Source organism: Schistocerca nitens, chromosome 1 (assembly GCF_023898315.1).
Source record: "Schistocerca nitens isolate TAMUIC-IGC-003100 chromosome 1, iqSchNite1.1, whole genome shotgun sequence".
In the NCBI taxonomy this organism is placed as follows: domain Eukaryota; kingdom Metazoa; phylum Arthropoda; class Insecta; order Orthoptera; family Acrididae; genus Schistocerca; species Schistocerca nitens.
The window spans coordinates 746,548,478-746,565,975 of NC_064614.1; the positions used below are offsets into that span (position 1 = coordinate 746,548,478).

The following is a 17,498-nucleotide window of genomic DNA, read 5'->3' on the forward strand; positions in this document are numbered from 1 at the left end:
TGTCCGGTTTAATGTGAACAGAAGTGTGTAGCTGACCCTCGGTGAGGACAAGGTCAACAGCAAGGGAAGTGGCATGGGATTCGGACTACGTCATTGAGAAATATACCTGGGAGAATGTACATAGTTACACATAGTTTGACTACTGACTCATTGTTCTGTTTCAGCCTTTTAAGAAACAATTCTGCACTCAAGTAAAATGTCTCCGAACTGTTCATAAGCAAGTTGAGTGCCACTGTCCACTGTTCTGATAAATAAAGTTATTATTCTATGTAATTTGGAGAGTGGATAATTTACACACTAGCTGGCTTGGAAGATGCACGTCTAATAATACTAACAGTCCTAATCACAGCTGCACTGACAACACTATCAATTATACTATAGTTCCAGCACAACAGCAGTACTTTATGTGGCATACAATTTCTACAAATGGCTAAGGGCTGTAACCACAGCTGTCATTATTTGATATTTAACTATAGCAAATCACACAAAAAATGATGCACTTTTGATAAATAATCACTGCACTGTACATTTGAAATAGCATACTGTCATAGCATAGACAAATTTAACTTCCTGTCACTTTTTTTGCAACAAACCATACCATAAATGATGTGTTTGGGAGATCTTCAATGTGCAGGTCCACTGAATCAGCTTATTTTCATAATACCTATGTCAAAATACAAAAACCACCAAATACAAAGTTCATCTCCACATGACTTAATCCTATATGGTTTTTCCCAAGTCCTGCTAATGATGTAAAACATATGTAGCACCTCACTGGCTACATTTCTCTCCATGAAGCAAAAATCTAACTTGGCAGATACTACTTTTCTAAATTCGCAATGTAGTGGAATGTGAAATTTCTCAGCGTGACGTCACGAAACTCTACTAGCTCCTCATTCAGAAATGCTTTCACATACTATGGAAGGATGCTTTTGCACTGCTGCCTCAATCACATGTTTGGTGGATTAACTTTGATGGGAAACTTTACTACCCATCTTGCAATCCAGAACTTATCACTTAATGATTTTCTTCTTTTCATGAAGCTTTCCTGTGTGGTAGTTAATGTTTTTCAAGTGATGCCAATGTTAAAAATGCAGTGAAAACACAGGAACTCTGCAGTTCATGGAAAGATCTCTCAAATTTATAAATAAATCAGGTATTGCATGGATAAATAACGCAAGCTTCAGATTTGTACAGGACATGCTTTTTGTTAGTGAAATATTTGGCGTTTCAAATAAATTTAACCAATTTCACACATCTTTCATATATCTTCTACATGCATTAAGGTGGAACCTTAGACAGAATTAAGTTACACATGAAAACTAAGATTTACTCTGGCACAAGTTGTAAGTTGTCAGTTGATTTGGTTGCCATTAAGGGTCTCCATGGTGCAGCGAGTTCAATCACCATCTCATTCATTCTTAACCCTGTATCTATCATATTGAGATGGCAATAGAACAGCAATTTTGTTTTGTCAGTTTCAGTAAGCGCAATTCATAACCACACAGCACGCAAGTTTGCTTTGCGGAAGTTTGTGAAACACTATGCTTGCAGTATTGCATTGAGTATACAATCATCAACTAAACACTAGTTTGGCCACGGGCCTGGCACAACAGCTTATATAAGGCTGTTTAGCACACAGCGCAGCACTTCTTGTGCCCTCTATGCCAATGTGCAATGACCTCTTTAGACCAGCAGAGGAGGCACGCACACACCTCAGCAGTGATAGACTGCTGGTATCCACTTAGGGAACCAGTCAAACCCTCGAGCCCAGACTGAGCCCAGACAAAATAGCTGCAAGGTGAGCATTTGTGGGTGGCCGAGCTCTTCCCCTAGCAGAGGAGCTATGTACGAGGCTGGCAGCTGCAAATCAGCTCCAACTGGTTACAGTCACCAACAGGACTCCACCTATGTGAATTCAAGTTTTGAATGTACAGACCAACTGCACCATCTCACTGTTGAACTGGGGATGAAAGGGAGCGACCGTAACATGCCAGATACGGCTCTGTACAAAAAGCTTCAAAATCTTGAGAGATAAACTGTGGCCTGTTAACAATCACAAGCATATGCGGCCATCTGTAAGCAAAAAATCTTTGAGAGGGCTGTAGGTGTAGCTCCCATGGATGTGAACAAGCAATGAACCACATAAGGAAATTTTGAGAAAGCATCAACTCCAGAAGCCAAAAGGAGTTAAAGAATGGACCCACAAAATCAGCATGAATATGCTCCCAAGAACAGTGGGGGACAGGCCGTGGAGAAAGAGAGGCCCGTGGGTCGCTTGATGGGTGGCGCACTGTGGGCAGGCTGCCAACTCATGATCTCATTGTCAATACCCAGCCAAAACATGTGGCTGCGGGCCAGCAATTTTGTACAAGAAATACCCCATTGGTCCATGTGGAGAACAAGCATAAAATCTCACCATAATGAGCGTAGGATCACAACCCTGGGTGCGAACTCTTCAGTAGCTGACAGTAAAACATCATCAAGTAATGATAGGCATGCAAGGGATTCAACGCTTGGCCTGGTGGTTTATCCAAGAGCTATAGAGCTCAAAGAGCGGATTTTTAAATGAGAGTCAAACACTTTGTGATTTAAGAAAGTCATTGTACATTCGTGCACATAGTTCAGCTTGCATTAAAGGAAATTTACTTTGAAAGTAACGCTTTTCAAACAACCATTCACAATATTTTCCCGCAACCTGTAGAAATAGGTTCATCTCAGCAGTTGCCAGAGAGCACAAGATAACAGGTGTCACTGGGCTTGCACAGCTACGATGACAAAAAAAAGCCCGTATGTTCGTATGTGTAAAACATTAAAAGACCTTACATTATGTCATAAAAGAAGCAAGACATTAGAGGATACTCCAAGAGCATCAGAATTTCGTGAACCTTATTAAAATGCATAATTCGGCTTAAAGTGCAGATTCGTATGTCCAGATTCGGATGTAAATTTTCTTGGAGTACCAGTACCATATTCTCATGTTTGGTTCTTTATTGTGGCGTAATGCCATACGTGCTAGAAGATGAAAACCTGCACATCAATTACTTCATTTCAAATAAATTGACTGCCTTAGCAGAAAAGATTAATGAAAGCCAAATGTCTTTAGCAAACTGACAAAAATAACTTCATTGTTCTGCAAGGCGATTAATGCTTGACTGTCAGAAAGATGGAAATAAAATAAAATCTGAAACTAATAACATATTTTAGCCTTCCGCAGTTATGTGAATGTATATTCACTTGATAGCTCTCGGCCACAGAAATCAGTTTTGTTTTCATTTGACATGAGAGCAATAAACGAAGAGGAAACAGCAAAATCACTAAATGTACACAAGGGGCACTTGGAGACTATCCACCTCCCAACTACAACTCAGATTGCTCTGTGCATAAGCCCCGGATCAATTATATTTCCGAACCGCGGCAATACTAGATACAAGTGTCTGCAAATACAACCCTAAACTTTTCAAGTGACAAATTTTGGGAAAAACCTCATCTTATAATTGGATAAATACAGTACGTAGAAGATACATTAAGGCACTGCAACACTGCACTCCAACCATCATGAGACTGAATGCAGCCTGGTGGCGTTGCATGCATATGACAAACTGATTGAAGTACGTAAGAGGAGTAGAGATGAATCTGGAATTATTCTGGCAATGATTAGGGCCGCAAATGAGAAAGTCCACTGAAATAAGCAACTTTGTGAAAGGACTGATTGTCACGTCCTAACACCTCTGTACGACATCTCCAAAAATGGCAAAGCTGGTCAGCTGATTCCATGGATTTTCATGACAGTAACATGTAAAGTGGTTGAAGGATAGTAAACCCACAAGCAGGCAACAAAGAGTTGGATATCCACACTTCATCACAGAATGTAGAGGTTATTTGTCCATTCTAAAGCAGAATAGGTGGGAACCTGTAGTAGAAATGATGACAGTACAATGCTGGTAAAACATGGCAGTGTCCACTGCTCAAGGGACACAGCTGAACGTGGAGTTCAGCAGCAAATAACCCCTGTGTGCTCCATTTGACCCACCGGGTTTTGGGTACACTTTCTTTGGAGCGAACAGTTGCTGGAAACATTCAACTTAGCACAGGCTGGCGGGTGCAGTATTATGCTATAGGGAATATTTATCTGGGTTTCCATATGATTGGAGATAGTAACCGAAGACAACAACTGCTGCTGCTGACTATGCGAACATTATTACAGACCATCTGCATCCCTTCATTCGTCTATTTGATGGGGCTGACCAGCAAGTTTGACTCTCAATGATTTTTTTTTTTTTCCTAGAGGGGTGAGGGTGGGAGTGACTGGTGGGGTGTAGGTGCTTTCCCTGCGACAACTTGGGACATCCTTGTCTGCTAGAATCCAAAACAGAAAGAAGCTGATCCAATGGTGTAAACAAAAAGCTCTACAAGCTGAATCTGAATGGTCTATAACAGAAAATCAGTGTGTGTTATATAACTAAGCAGGGAGACTGCAAAGCAGGGAGACTGCAAAGCAGGGAGACTGCAAAGCAGGGAGACTGCAAAGCAGGGAGACTGCAAAGCAGGGAGACTGCAAAGCAGGGAGACTGCAAAGCAGGGAGACTGCAAAGCAGGGAGACTGCAAAGCAGGGAGACTGCAAAGCAGGGAGACTGCAAAGCAGGGAGACTGCAAAGCAGGGAGACTGCAAAGCAGGGAGACTGCAAAGCAGGGAGACTGCAAAGCAGTAGGCAGTGGGAGAAAACATTTTGGGATCTGTAGCAAACAGACTATAAGATCCTTTGGAAACAGCATCAGATAAACAATTTTTAATATACTGGTCAGACCGGACACTCAACCAATGCCAGATGATGCATGAGACACATAGGACACTTGCCACCACCCCAACAAGGAAGAGCCAGTGCCATTGCTACTTGGCACCTGGCCACAAGGGCCTGCTTGAATCGTGGAACCAGAGGCTATGAAACACGTGACACCACACCCCCTCCCCCTTCTCCTTCCCAGCAGTAATTGCTCTACCATGTGGCCAGACAGTGACCAGGTCAACACGGGCACTGCTGTGGCTCCTGATACAATAAGAGCCAGCAATTGGGGATGCTATCTGCAAACTCTCGTGCACAGCTTGGGTTGTCCCACAAAACTTTAACACCATCACTGCCTAGTAACAGCATGCATTTAGGTATTGTCACAACCCATATGACAATTCCCTTCATCTCTGAACAACAATTAATAAAAACCATGGTAATGAACCTGAGGCACTCATCAGTACAACTGGCATGTTACTGTTTTCTCACTTTTAACAGCAATAGTACAAAGAGCATTTTTATGGTAAGAAATTATTTAATGTAATCTATTTACTTTCCCCTCAGTTGGCACATCCAATCCTTTTATTTATTATTAAGTTGCTGATGCTACACTCAAATGCAATAACATGAACATTAACATTAATAAAATACAGTCAGGAACACTAATAAAATACATCACTATTCAAGTGAAAGGCAATCACCTTCACCAAAAGAAGCTGTAGGGAACCCAGAATTACCAGGGTAAGGTTGAAAGAAATGCCTCCCGCAGATCACAGTATTAAAATCCTAATGGTAAACTGCTCAAGCACTCTCAATAAAGTGTCATAGTTTGAAGTACTCATGAAAAGCAGTGAAGTTCACATAATACTAGGTACAGAAAGCTGGTTGAGACCTGCTATCAAGCAGCGAGATTTTTCGGGAAAATTTAGGTGTATATTGAAAGGATAGGCAAATGGGAAATGGTGTATTTGTCACAGCAGAAAAAAAGCATCAAAATAGAAATTTAATCTGCATGTAAGACAGTTTGGGCAAGCCTCTATCACGGGTGGTATAACATTATATTTGGATCCTTCTACTGCCCACAAGACTCATCTCCTGACCAAACACTTTAAAGAAAACCTCAGTTCACTTGTACGTAAGTTCCCCAATCATATTGTAATCATCAGTGGAGACTGTCATCATGAAACAATTAACTGGGAAAATTACAGTTTTGTTAGTGGTGGGCATGAAAGCCACCCTGTAAGACATCACAAAACATCATCTCCGAAAACTATCTCGAATAGAAAGTTACAGACCCCACTCATAACGGAAATATATTGGATTTAATGGCAACAAATAGACCTCAGCTTCAGGTCTCTGAGGATGTCCACATTGAAACTGGTACAGTGACCATGACACGGGTATGGCAACAATGACTGCCGAAGTACAAAGAACAACTACAACAAGCAGAAAGATACGTATGTTCATTAAGTAGATAAAAAATCAGTAGTGTCACATCAGCTCGTGGACGAGTCAGGGATGAAATTTGAAGATAGTAATGCAAAAGCTGAAATGCTTAATTACATTTTCAAATGTTCCTTAACAAAGGAAACCCAGGAGAATCATTCCAATCTAATCCTCATACCACTGAAAAGATGAATGAAACAAGTATTAGAGTTAGTGGTGTTGAGAAATAGCCGATTTGTTAAAACTGAATAAAGCTCCAGGTCCCAATGGAATCCCTGTCAGATTCAACACAGAATTTGCGGTGGAGTTAGCCCCTCTTCTCACTTTAATCTATTGTAGTAATACCATGCCCAGTTCTTGGAAAAAGGCATAGGTCACACCCGTCTACAAGAAACGTAGTAGAAGTGATTCACAAAACTACTGTCCAGTATTCTTGACATTGATTTGTTATAGACTCTTAGAACATGTTCTGAGCTCAAATATAATGAGGTATCTTGAACAGAATGACCTCCTTAATGCCAACCAGCATGGTTTTTGAAAATAGGGTGAAACCCAACCCGCACTTTTTTCACATGACATACTGAAAGCCTTGGATCAAGGCAACCAAGTAGACGCAGTGTTTCTTGATTTCCAAAAAGCATATGACTTTGTACTGCATCCACACTTATTGTCAAAAGTATGATCATAAGGGGTATCAAGTGAAATTTTTGACTGGATCAAGGACTTTTTGGTTGGGAGGTTTGGATGGAGAGTCATCATCAGATATAGAAGTACCTTCGGCTGTGTTCCAGGAAGTGTGCTGGGACCCTTGCTGTTGATGATGTATATTAATGACCTTGCAGACAATGTCAATAGTAAAATCAGGCTTTTCGCATATGTTGAAGTTATCGATACTGCAGTACTCTCTGAGAGAAGCTGCATATTCAGTCAGATCTTGACAAGATTTTAACATGGTTCAGAGATTGGCAACTTGCTCTAAATGTTCATAACTGTAAAACTTTGCACTTCACAAATCTAAAAAAACTTAGTACTCTACGACTATAATATAAATGAGTCACTGTTGGAATCTTCTGACTAATACAAATACCTAGACGTCATAGGTTTGTTTAATCCATGGAAGTGTGTCACACAGATACTGAAGGAACTGAAATGGCAGACTCGAGTTTCAAGAACCGGCTTTAAATCATTATTCTAGGGATATGTTAGAACCCCTAAATATTGCTCCAACAGGGATCATGAGGATAAGATTAGAATAATTACTGCACACAGAGGCATTGAAACAATCATTCTTCCCATGCTTCATATGTGAATGGACCAGGAAGAAACCCTAATAACTGATACAATGGGACATTCCCTCCGATATGCACCTCACTGTGGTATGCAGGGTTTCGACATAAATGAAGATGTAGAAGCAGCTTGGGAAAAGGTAGCATAACCAAGATAAAATTAAAGTTGTAAAGATATTGGACCAAAGAGCTGACTTCTGAATATTATCACGTATTACCATAGTATCAAGACAGTGAACAGGCTTACTATCGCAGTTGTGTACCTTCATTGTTTTAGCCCTATTTCTTGCAAGCAAAATGGATTCCACACCCTGCAACCCGCACCGTGCATTTTAACTACACTGCAGCAGGCACATTATCAAACCAAATTATAATTTTTATTAGGAACTAGGGTCCTCGTTCGAATAATTAAGTTTGCTTACCGCAGTGACATCATCTGCAATAGCGCTATCTCCAATAAATCTGGATCGAAGGCCCACAAATCTTCTGGTGCATGTCCAGATTCCACTAACTTCCTTTTCAAGTGATTTAAGAGTTGGACTGATTGACTTCCATCAAGTGACTCGCACAAAATGTACAGAGCCTTGCGAACAATATGCACATATACTGAAGTTTCATTGTTGTCCGGAAGAAATCTGGGGGAAAAAAAAAGGATAATACATATTTTTAAATAAACCCTGGAATAATGGTTATGACAACATAAAATATCTTTTAAATAAATTTGGGAAAAAACAAAAGTAATCAATTACTGGTACTAATATGTCACGCAGCAATTAAATAGTCTTGATAAGGGTGAAAAAAGTTATTTTAAATAATCATGTAATTATTAAAGTGTTCTGACACACCATTAAATGTTAATTCTATCAGAGAACAGCATCTTCTAAAAAAACAACCTCTCAGAATATATAGTAGATTCCTGCTTATCAATATTACCAACATTTTTACACCTCTTTCCGCATGAACAGACACCACTGTATACATATAAAACATTTTTAGTCCCTTATACTTGCACATGCCTGCACTAAAATTTAATCCATGAAAATTAGGATTGCACTAATCAGTTCCATGACAACCTTCAACAAAGACCATACTGCACTAACTGTCAAATTCATACAGACTGTTTGTGCACAGGCTTCACTGTAGCTAAGACATTTCCCCCTCTACATTCCCTTTCACTACTAGTGGTCAGTTGTTCCGCAGAAATTGGCAGTTTTCACTTACCAAGTGTTCGCCATCCCTCACCAAGTGTCAGATGCCCACAGCATCAAGCAGTGTACGAGGGGTATTCAATAAGGAGTGCAACACGTTCTTTTCTGAAGGTAGATTGGTTTTATTCAGGATTCCAATATTAATATTATTCTGCACTCTTTTGGCTACAAACCCTTGTTTTTCAACTTAATCTCCATTCGATGCAATGGCCTTACGCCACCTTACTGGGATGGCTTTTATGCCTCCATGGTACCAGCCTACCAGTCAATGCTGGAGTCAACATTTTCCGTATCATCAAGTACTGCTTGTCACAGAGTGCATCATTCATTGGGCAAACAGTTTGAAGTCTGGAGGTGTGAGAGCAGGCTGTAAGGTTGATGAGGAACAACAGACCAATAAAGTTTTATTAACTCGTCTCAGGTGCGCAGACTTTTGTGAGGCCTTGTGTAGTTTTGGAGAAGGAAAAGTTAGTTTGCAGTTTTGTGGTAATGGATACACTGAAGTCGTTTCTCCGATTTCCTGAGGGTAATACAATACGTGTCCAAGTCGATTGTTGCACCATGGAGGAGGACATCAAACAGAATAATCTCCGAGTCCTAGAAGACCATTGTCATCATGTCACTGGCTGAGGGCGTAGGTTTGAACTGTTTCTTCGTGGAAGACATGGTGTGCCACCACTCCATGGACTGTTGTTCTGTTTCTAGTTCGAAGTGATTAACCTGTTTCACCACCTGTGATGATGTTCAACAAAGAATTGTCACTATCAGCCTCTTAACGCACAAGCACAGATGTTTCTTCATTACTCTTCAGGACCTCCTGTTAGGCAGCGAGGAACCCAGCGAGCACACGCCTTTGAGTACCCAACTGGCAGACGACTCTTAGCACTACCAACAGAAATGTCTAGCTGTGCAATGATGTGTTTCATTGCAATTCATCCATCACCTCAAATGAGATGGTCTGCACATTCCAACATTGTAGGGGTCACAGCTGTGTGTGCCAGCCGGCACATGGGAGATCAGACATGTCTCTGCAAACCTGGATTGCAATGATGACAGATGCCTCACCCAATGACTCATCATGCTATTGTTCACTGCCAGGTCTCTGCAGGTGATGGAGCACAGTAAATTGCTTTTTCTAGAATTCACATTGTGGCAACACTGTTGGTTGAATAGAGGGGAGAATGGGCGTGGTCGATAGGCGCTGTCATTTTATGACATGTGTATTTCTCAAATTCCCATTCAATCATTGCAGTACAGGGTGCTTTTCATTTGTGATTTGTAGTACCCACAAACGGATGTGTTCCTGGATGGCAATCAATTTTAAATTGGGTAAACGCATTCATGACAACAGGAGATGTGTCATCTGTACGAAGAGGACCTGAGAGAAATGTTACAGCACCACAAAATGAAGAACGAGTTAGAGCAGCAGTACTGCGATGTCCGAAACGCTCAGCTCAGAAACACGCACTTGCTCTCTGCATTTCAAGACATTCTCTCCACCAGCTTCTTCATGAAGAACTGAATTTTCACCTGTATAAATTGTGTGTGGCCTATAAATTTTCAGTACAGGATTGTGTAACACAAAGAACATCTTGTGTCCTTTTCTGATGAGGCACATTTTCATCTCAGTGGGAGTGTAAACAGAATATGCACTACTGGCACGACACAAACCCCAGGCAAATTCATCAGAGATCCCTGCAATCGGATCGTGTCACTGTGCAGTGTGCCATATTATGAGTAGGCGTCAGTGGCCTTACTTCTTCCAGGAAAATCGTCATGCTGTAACTGTGAATTCGGATTGTTACTTAAATACGCTGCAAGAGTTTTTCCAGCCAGCTTTCAAGGCTATGCAATTACAGGATACCTGCTTTCAACAAGATGCTGCCACTGCACACTGAGCAGGCTTACCATGAATTTTTTTGAGGCAAACATTTCCTGGAAGGCTTATCTCTCGGATGAGGGATCTCAACTGCACAATCACCGGACTTAGCCCCATGCGATTTTTTCCTTTGGGGTTACCTGAAGTCAAAGGTGTATTGCAACTCTCCCAACACCCTGGAAGACCTACAGAACAATACTGAGGCTGACATTACAAGAATACCAGAAGACATACTTGAAAGAGTGCATGAGAATTCCAGAAAATGACTACAGCAGTGTGTGGACTGTGAAGATAGGCATTTGCCAGATATACTGTTTGAACTATGTAGTTAGAAACTTCCATTATTGTCCAATATGATAAAAATAAACCTGTAAGTTTCTAAGTGTTAATTATTTTTTTATTTCACTCCCAAATCAGCAATTTACAGCGCTCCACCTTGTACAAGCACAAAGAATATCTATGATTCTCTGTTTTTCTGCCAAAAGAAACTTTTGGAACACACCTCTGTAACAGATGCCATTTTGTAGGCTATGTACACCACCACCACCACCACCACCACCTATCTGAACTACCTGAAACAATAGTGGCTGAAGCAGGAATGTTCCATGATGTTCCACAACAAATTCTGCATTTTGTCAACCAAACAAAAGAAAAGGAAAATGTGTTGCATTACTTATCGAATGCCCCACATAGAGCAGGTGACATGGTTGGCCACACAAACATTCTCTTGTCTGTAGAGTTCTGCTCACACTATTCTGAAACACCCTGGGAGCAATGGGGTAATTCACTAAACTACTGCAAGTCCATGTCTTCTACTGGTGGTTGTAGCCAAACAAATTATTCACAATTGCATACTAGGTTTCCATACAGTTTGCTAGCTAGAGACAAAGATACATGCTGTCTTTTTCATCACATATTAACATCCAATACACGGAATTATTTCGTCATATACCCTAATAGAATACTATATCAAGCAGGACACATCACATTGCTTCAAAGGGAATTCAATGTACTCATACCCAGTTATAAGTAAGCACTGACATGTAAAATGACCAATCATCCAGGCAAACTTTTGATGAGCTTTCCATGCTCAGCAGTAGCATTCCTGAAATAATGTTTATGTTGGCTCCCGTTAACATATAGTGGGCACTAGTGCAAGAATGAACTGGCTACAGTATTCTGTAACAAGATGGTAGTTCTATATGGTATGGTACTCACTAGCTGCTGCTGTTCTTCAATAAATTAACAACTGGTTTGCTACACTAAGGAATATTTATCTGCTTGAAAACTATTAACAGTTGTCAACAGCAAGTGACAGGCTGCAACTGCTTTCCTCTAAGCAAAGTACTCCTCTACATCCACAACACAGCAGTACACGAAACTCTAATGCTTATGCAATCTTTGAAATTTGAGAGGCTCAAGTGTAAGACACTCATGATCTGATAATAAATCTAAATAATAAAACAAACCTTACCCATCTTGCACTGTCATGCTGTGTGTGTGTGTGTGTGTGTGTGTGTGTGTGTGTGTGTGTGTGTGTGAGAGAGAGAGAGAGAGAGAGAGAGAGAGAGAGAGAGAGAGAACTACTGCAAAACACAAAAATTCAGTAAATAAATGATAAATATAGTATTACAATGCAATGTAGGCCACACCACATTATGTCTACATGGTTACTCTGCAAATCACACTTAAGTGCCTGGCAGAGGATTCACTTAACCACCTTCGCACTAATTTTCTATTTTTCCATTCTTGAACAGCACAAGGACAACATGAACAGAACTTTGACAAAGCAGACACTTCTCTCTTTCTGTGAAAACTGTGATTTCCCTTATTTTATTATGATAATCATTTCTCCCTATGTAGGTCAGCATCAACAAAATATTTTCACAATCTGAGGAGAAATTTCATGATGAGATCCTGCTGCAACAAAAAACATCTTTGTTATGTCCACTCCATATTCTGTATCATATCTGCTACACTCTCTGCCCTATTTCTCAATAATACAGAGCATGCTGCCCTTCTTTGAACTTTCTCAATGTACTCTGATAAACCTATATCTGGCAAGGGCCCCATGCCATGCAACAGTACTCCAAAAGAAGACTTAAGCATAATGTAGACAGCTTCTTTAGTAGGTCTGTTGAATCTTCCAAGTTTTCTGCCAATAAAATACAGTCTTTGGTTTGCCTTCCACACAACATTTTCTGTGTATTCTTTTTGATTTAAGTTTTTCATAATTGTAATTCCTAGATATTCAGTTGCATTTACAACCTTTAGATTTCACTGATTAACCCTGTAACTGAAGTTTAATAGATTTCTTTTAGCACTCACACTTCTTGTTATTTATGGTCAACCGTCAATTTTCGCACCATACAGATATTTTATCTAAATCATTTTGCAATTAGTTTTGATCTTCTAATGACTTGACTGGACAATAAATAGCAGCATCATCTCCAAACAACCTAAGATTATTGCTCAGACTGTCTCCTAAATCTTTTATATAGATAAGGAACAGCATAGGGCCTATAACTCTACCTTTGAGTAAAATGGAATTGATTTCTGGCATTACCAATGACTTTCTGTCAGTTACTACGAACTGTGATCTCCAACAGGAACTCTAGAAATACAGACTGAGTTTGAAATCCTTTGTTGAGTGTATGTCAAGAGACCATTCCCTTCGAGGTAATTCATAATGCTCAAACACAATGCGTGTTTCAGAGGGCTGCTGCATATCGACATTGATGATGTGGACCTGTAATTAAATGGATTATTCCTACTGCCTTTCTTGAACATGTGTGTGAACTGTGCAACTTTCCCATCTCAACTTTCCAATCTTTGAATACAGATCTTTTGTCGAACAAGCAGTTGTATATGATCTTTAAGTATGAATATATTGCATCAGCATACTCTGAATGGAACACAATTGGTACACAATCGGGAGCAGAAGACTCTGAATATATCTACTTCTAAGTTACTGATGTTGGCAGCTATTCTCGATTCAAATTCTAGAATATTTACTTTGTCTTCTTTGGTGATCGAATTTCGGAAGGCTGTGTTCAGTAATTTTGCTTTAGCATCACTGTCATTGATAGTATTTCCATTGTTATCATGCAGACAAGGCACTGATTGTGTCTTGTCACTACTTTACATACAAACAGAATCTCTGTGAACTGTGTGTCAGGTTTCGAGATAAAGTTTCGTCATGGAAACTATTATAAACATCTTGCACTTAAGTCCTTGCTAAATTCTGAACTTCTGTAGATCACCAATCTTGGGAATCGTGCATTCGTTTAAATTTGGCATGCTTTTTTCATTGTTTCTGCGACAGTGTTCTGACCTGTTTTGTGTACCATGGGGGATCAGCTCCGCCATTTTTTAATTCATTTGGTATAAGATTATAAATTTGAATGAAATATCTTTTAAACTGTTTACTAGTATTTGCTCTAGTTCCTGTACCCACTGTGTTTTGTTGTTCTGCCTTTAGTTAATACGATCTTTATCTATTTAATTTACCTGTTTCTACACTCCTGGAAATGGAAAAAAGAACACATTGACACCGGTGTGTCAGACCCACCATACTTGCTCCGGACACTGCGAGAGGGCTGCACAAGCAATGATCACACGCACGGCACAGCGGACACACCAGGAACCGCGGTGTTGGCCGTCGAATGGCGCTAGCTGCGCAGCATTTGTGCACCGCCGCCGTCAGTGTCAGCCAGTTTGCCGTGGCATACGGAGCTCCATCACAGTCTTTAACACTGGTAGCATGCCGCGACAGCGTGGACGTGAAACGTATGTGCCGTTGACGGACTTTGAGCGAGGGCGTATAGTGGGCATGCGGGAGGCCGGGTGGACGTACCGCCGAATTGCTCAACACGTGGGGCGTGAGGTCTCCACAGTACATCAATGTTGTCGCCAGTGGTCGGCGGAAGGTGCACGTGCCCGTCGACCTGGGACCGGACCGCAGCGACGCACGGATGCACGCCAAGACCGTAGGATCCTACGCAGTGCCGTAGGGGACCGCACCGCCACTTCCCAGCAAATTAGGGACACTGTTGCTCCTGGGGTATCGGCGAGGACCATTCGCAACCGTCTCCATGAAGCTGGGCTACGGTCCCGCACACCGTTAGGCCGTCTTCCGCTCACGCCCCAACATCGTGCAGCCCGCCTCCAGTGGTGTCGCGACAGGCGTGAATGGAGGGACGAATGGAGACGTGTCGTCTTCAGCGATGAGAGTCGCTTCTGCCTTGGTGCCAATGATGGTCGTATGTGTGTTTGGCGCCGTGCAGGTGAGCGCCACAAACAGGACTGCATACGACCGAGGCACACAGGGCCAACACCCGGCATCATGGTGTGGGGAGCGATCTCCTACACTGGCCATACACCACTGTTGATCGTCGAGGGGACACTGAATAGTGCACGGTACATCCAAACCGTCATCGAACCCATCGTTCTACCATTCCTAGACCGGCAAGGGAACTTGCTGTTCCAACAGGACAATGCACGTCCGCATGTATCCCGTGCCACCCAACGTGCTCTAGAAGGTGTAAGTCAACTACCCTGGCCAGCAAGATCTCCGGATCTGTCCCCCATTGAGCATGTTTGGGACTGGATGAAGCGTCGTCTCACGCGGTCTGCACGTCCAGCACGAACGCTGGTCCAACTGAGGCGCCAGGTGGAAATGGCATGGCAAGCCGTTCCACAGGACTACATCCAGCATCTCTAGGATCGTCTCCACGGGAGATTTGCAGCCTGCATTGCTGCGAAAGGTGGATATACACTGTACTAGTGCCGACATTGTGCATGCTCTGTTGCCTGTGTCTATGTGCCTGTGGTTCTGTCAGTGTGATCATGTGATGTATCTGACCCCAGGAATGTGTCAATAAAGTTTCCCCTTCCTGGGACAATGAATTCACGGTGTTCTTATTTCAATTTCCAGGAGTGTATTTCAGTGAAGGAAATTCACTCACGTTTCCTTCCTCCATACAGAATCATAAGTAGGTGCATTTTTTCCCCACAAAACCCTATCCTGTAGTCTTAGTAATGTATGTTACTGTTTTTTATATGATGGTCTCCTAACCACTGATTACCATTATTTTCTTTGTTCTGTAGGAACAGCCAAAATTTGTCCATTTCCAATAAATTAATGTTTAACAAAATTAATGCTTTGTATTCAAGGATATTTCAATCTTCATGCACACTACAGACTAGAAAAATCTAGATAATAACATGTCTTTAACTTAATGGTAACTGACAAAATAACACTTCTCTAATTCAATATAAGTAATTTTATCACCCATATGCCCTGTAGAAAGTCAGAACCACAAACTTACAAAAACTACTTTAAACTGTTTTGTATTACAACTGAAAAGTAATTGCAGAATACAATTATGAATGAAAAAGTTCTCAACAATGAAGGCCCGAAAACATGCAAGGCATGAATAACTACTCTGAGAAGTTTAATCACAAAGATATTGTCAAAAATGCATATTCTTATAAAATGAAGATAAAAGTGATTACATATAATTCAATGGAGTAGTCTGAAAAAAGAAACCATACCAAGAGCAATATGAACTATTCTGTAGATGAGCTTCAGTAATTTATACATACATTATTAAAATGTTTAATGTTTCACAAGACACTCTTAATCAAACTCCACAGTTGAATGGTAGTGACAATTTAAATAAATTGGAAGACTTGCCTATGAAGGACCATCTTCTATCATGAATCAGTGACATATCATAAGAGAAAGAAGTTAGAGAATGTACAGTGTTTGATGAGAGCTTTGAAAAAGTTATTTTCAAACACTGTCTCACAAGAATCAATGGCCAAGATGGTGACAAAGGAAGAGAGAGACACTTTTAATGCCGCTGCATCTTAAGGCAGGTACCCATGGAATGTACTTTTATTCTGTAGCAACCAGAAGCATTGCCATTAAGCAATTAATGCATTATCAGTTGTTTTTTTTTTTTTCAGACTGCAACAAATATTAATTCTCATCTGACTTCCCCATTCAGGACTAAGGCTACTAAGCATGCCAATGAAAATTACCGATCAGTATTCCCAACAGTAGGTAATTGCAGCCAGTAACTCAATAACACACAAGCCAAGAAATACTAATACAAAAACTGAACATCTGCTGCATCAGTACCATATCTGCACAGAACAAAGTCAGAAGCCAGGAAGTACATTGAGTCAAATTCTCATAGTGCGGTTCGAGTACATACAGCTTGAGTATGCACAACTTACTGAGCACAAAAACATCAAGTCCACAACAGTATTTGTCATGTTGTAAGAATGGTCTGTTTTTTCAAGAATCCTGCTGTAATCATAAACATTGTATAAAAGCTAGGACAGTGTCAACATATACAGTTCAAGAAATTCAACATCAAGCAAGGTGGACTTGCAGGGGGGTTGGATTGTCCTGAAGAAGATCCACTGATCACATGGAAATGTCAGCCAAAGCACCTGACAAATTTTAACAGATTTATGTAACACAGAAATCTCAGAAGACTATATCTAAAATTTCTATCATTACCTCTTATTAACAATAGCAGGCCTGTACTATAGGCAAAGGGAGTTTTTCCACATCCTCAAATTGTTACTGAAGACCACAGCAGAATAGGTGTATGATGTGGTGATTATGATCATATACTGGGTGTTTGAAAAGTATCTAGTATTTTTACAGGAGATTATCAGACCAAATTGATTGTGCTGAGAACAGCCAGTACTCAGTGATGAAGGCTGTATTACTATTGACATTCATTTGTTATTTATTCAAATCACATACAGCGTGTGCTAGTTCTCGAGCCATAAGACTACTATGCCATATTACAGTTTTGCCAATGGTTTCTAAGATGGAGCACTAGATTCACAAAAAAATGGGATAATAAA

General features: G+C 40.8%; 1 protein-coding gene across 2 annotated transcripts in view; it reads right to left on the reverse strand.

Moving 5' to 3' along the window:
- The window catches only part of LOC126260448 (caspase-8), a 155,892-nt gene that overhangs the window by 39,345 nt on the left and 99,049 nt on the right, over positions 1–17,498 (reverse strand). For both annotated transcript variants that reach the window (XM_049957780.1, XM_049957787.1), the window contains exon 6: positions 7,943–8,155. In XM_049957780.1, the coding sequence (XP_049813737.1) occupies positions 7,943–8,155 (213 nt within the window). The remainder of the gene's footprint in view (positions 1–7,942; positions 8,156–17,498) is intronic.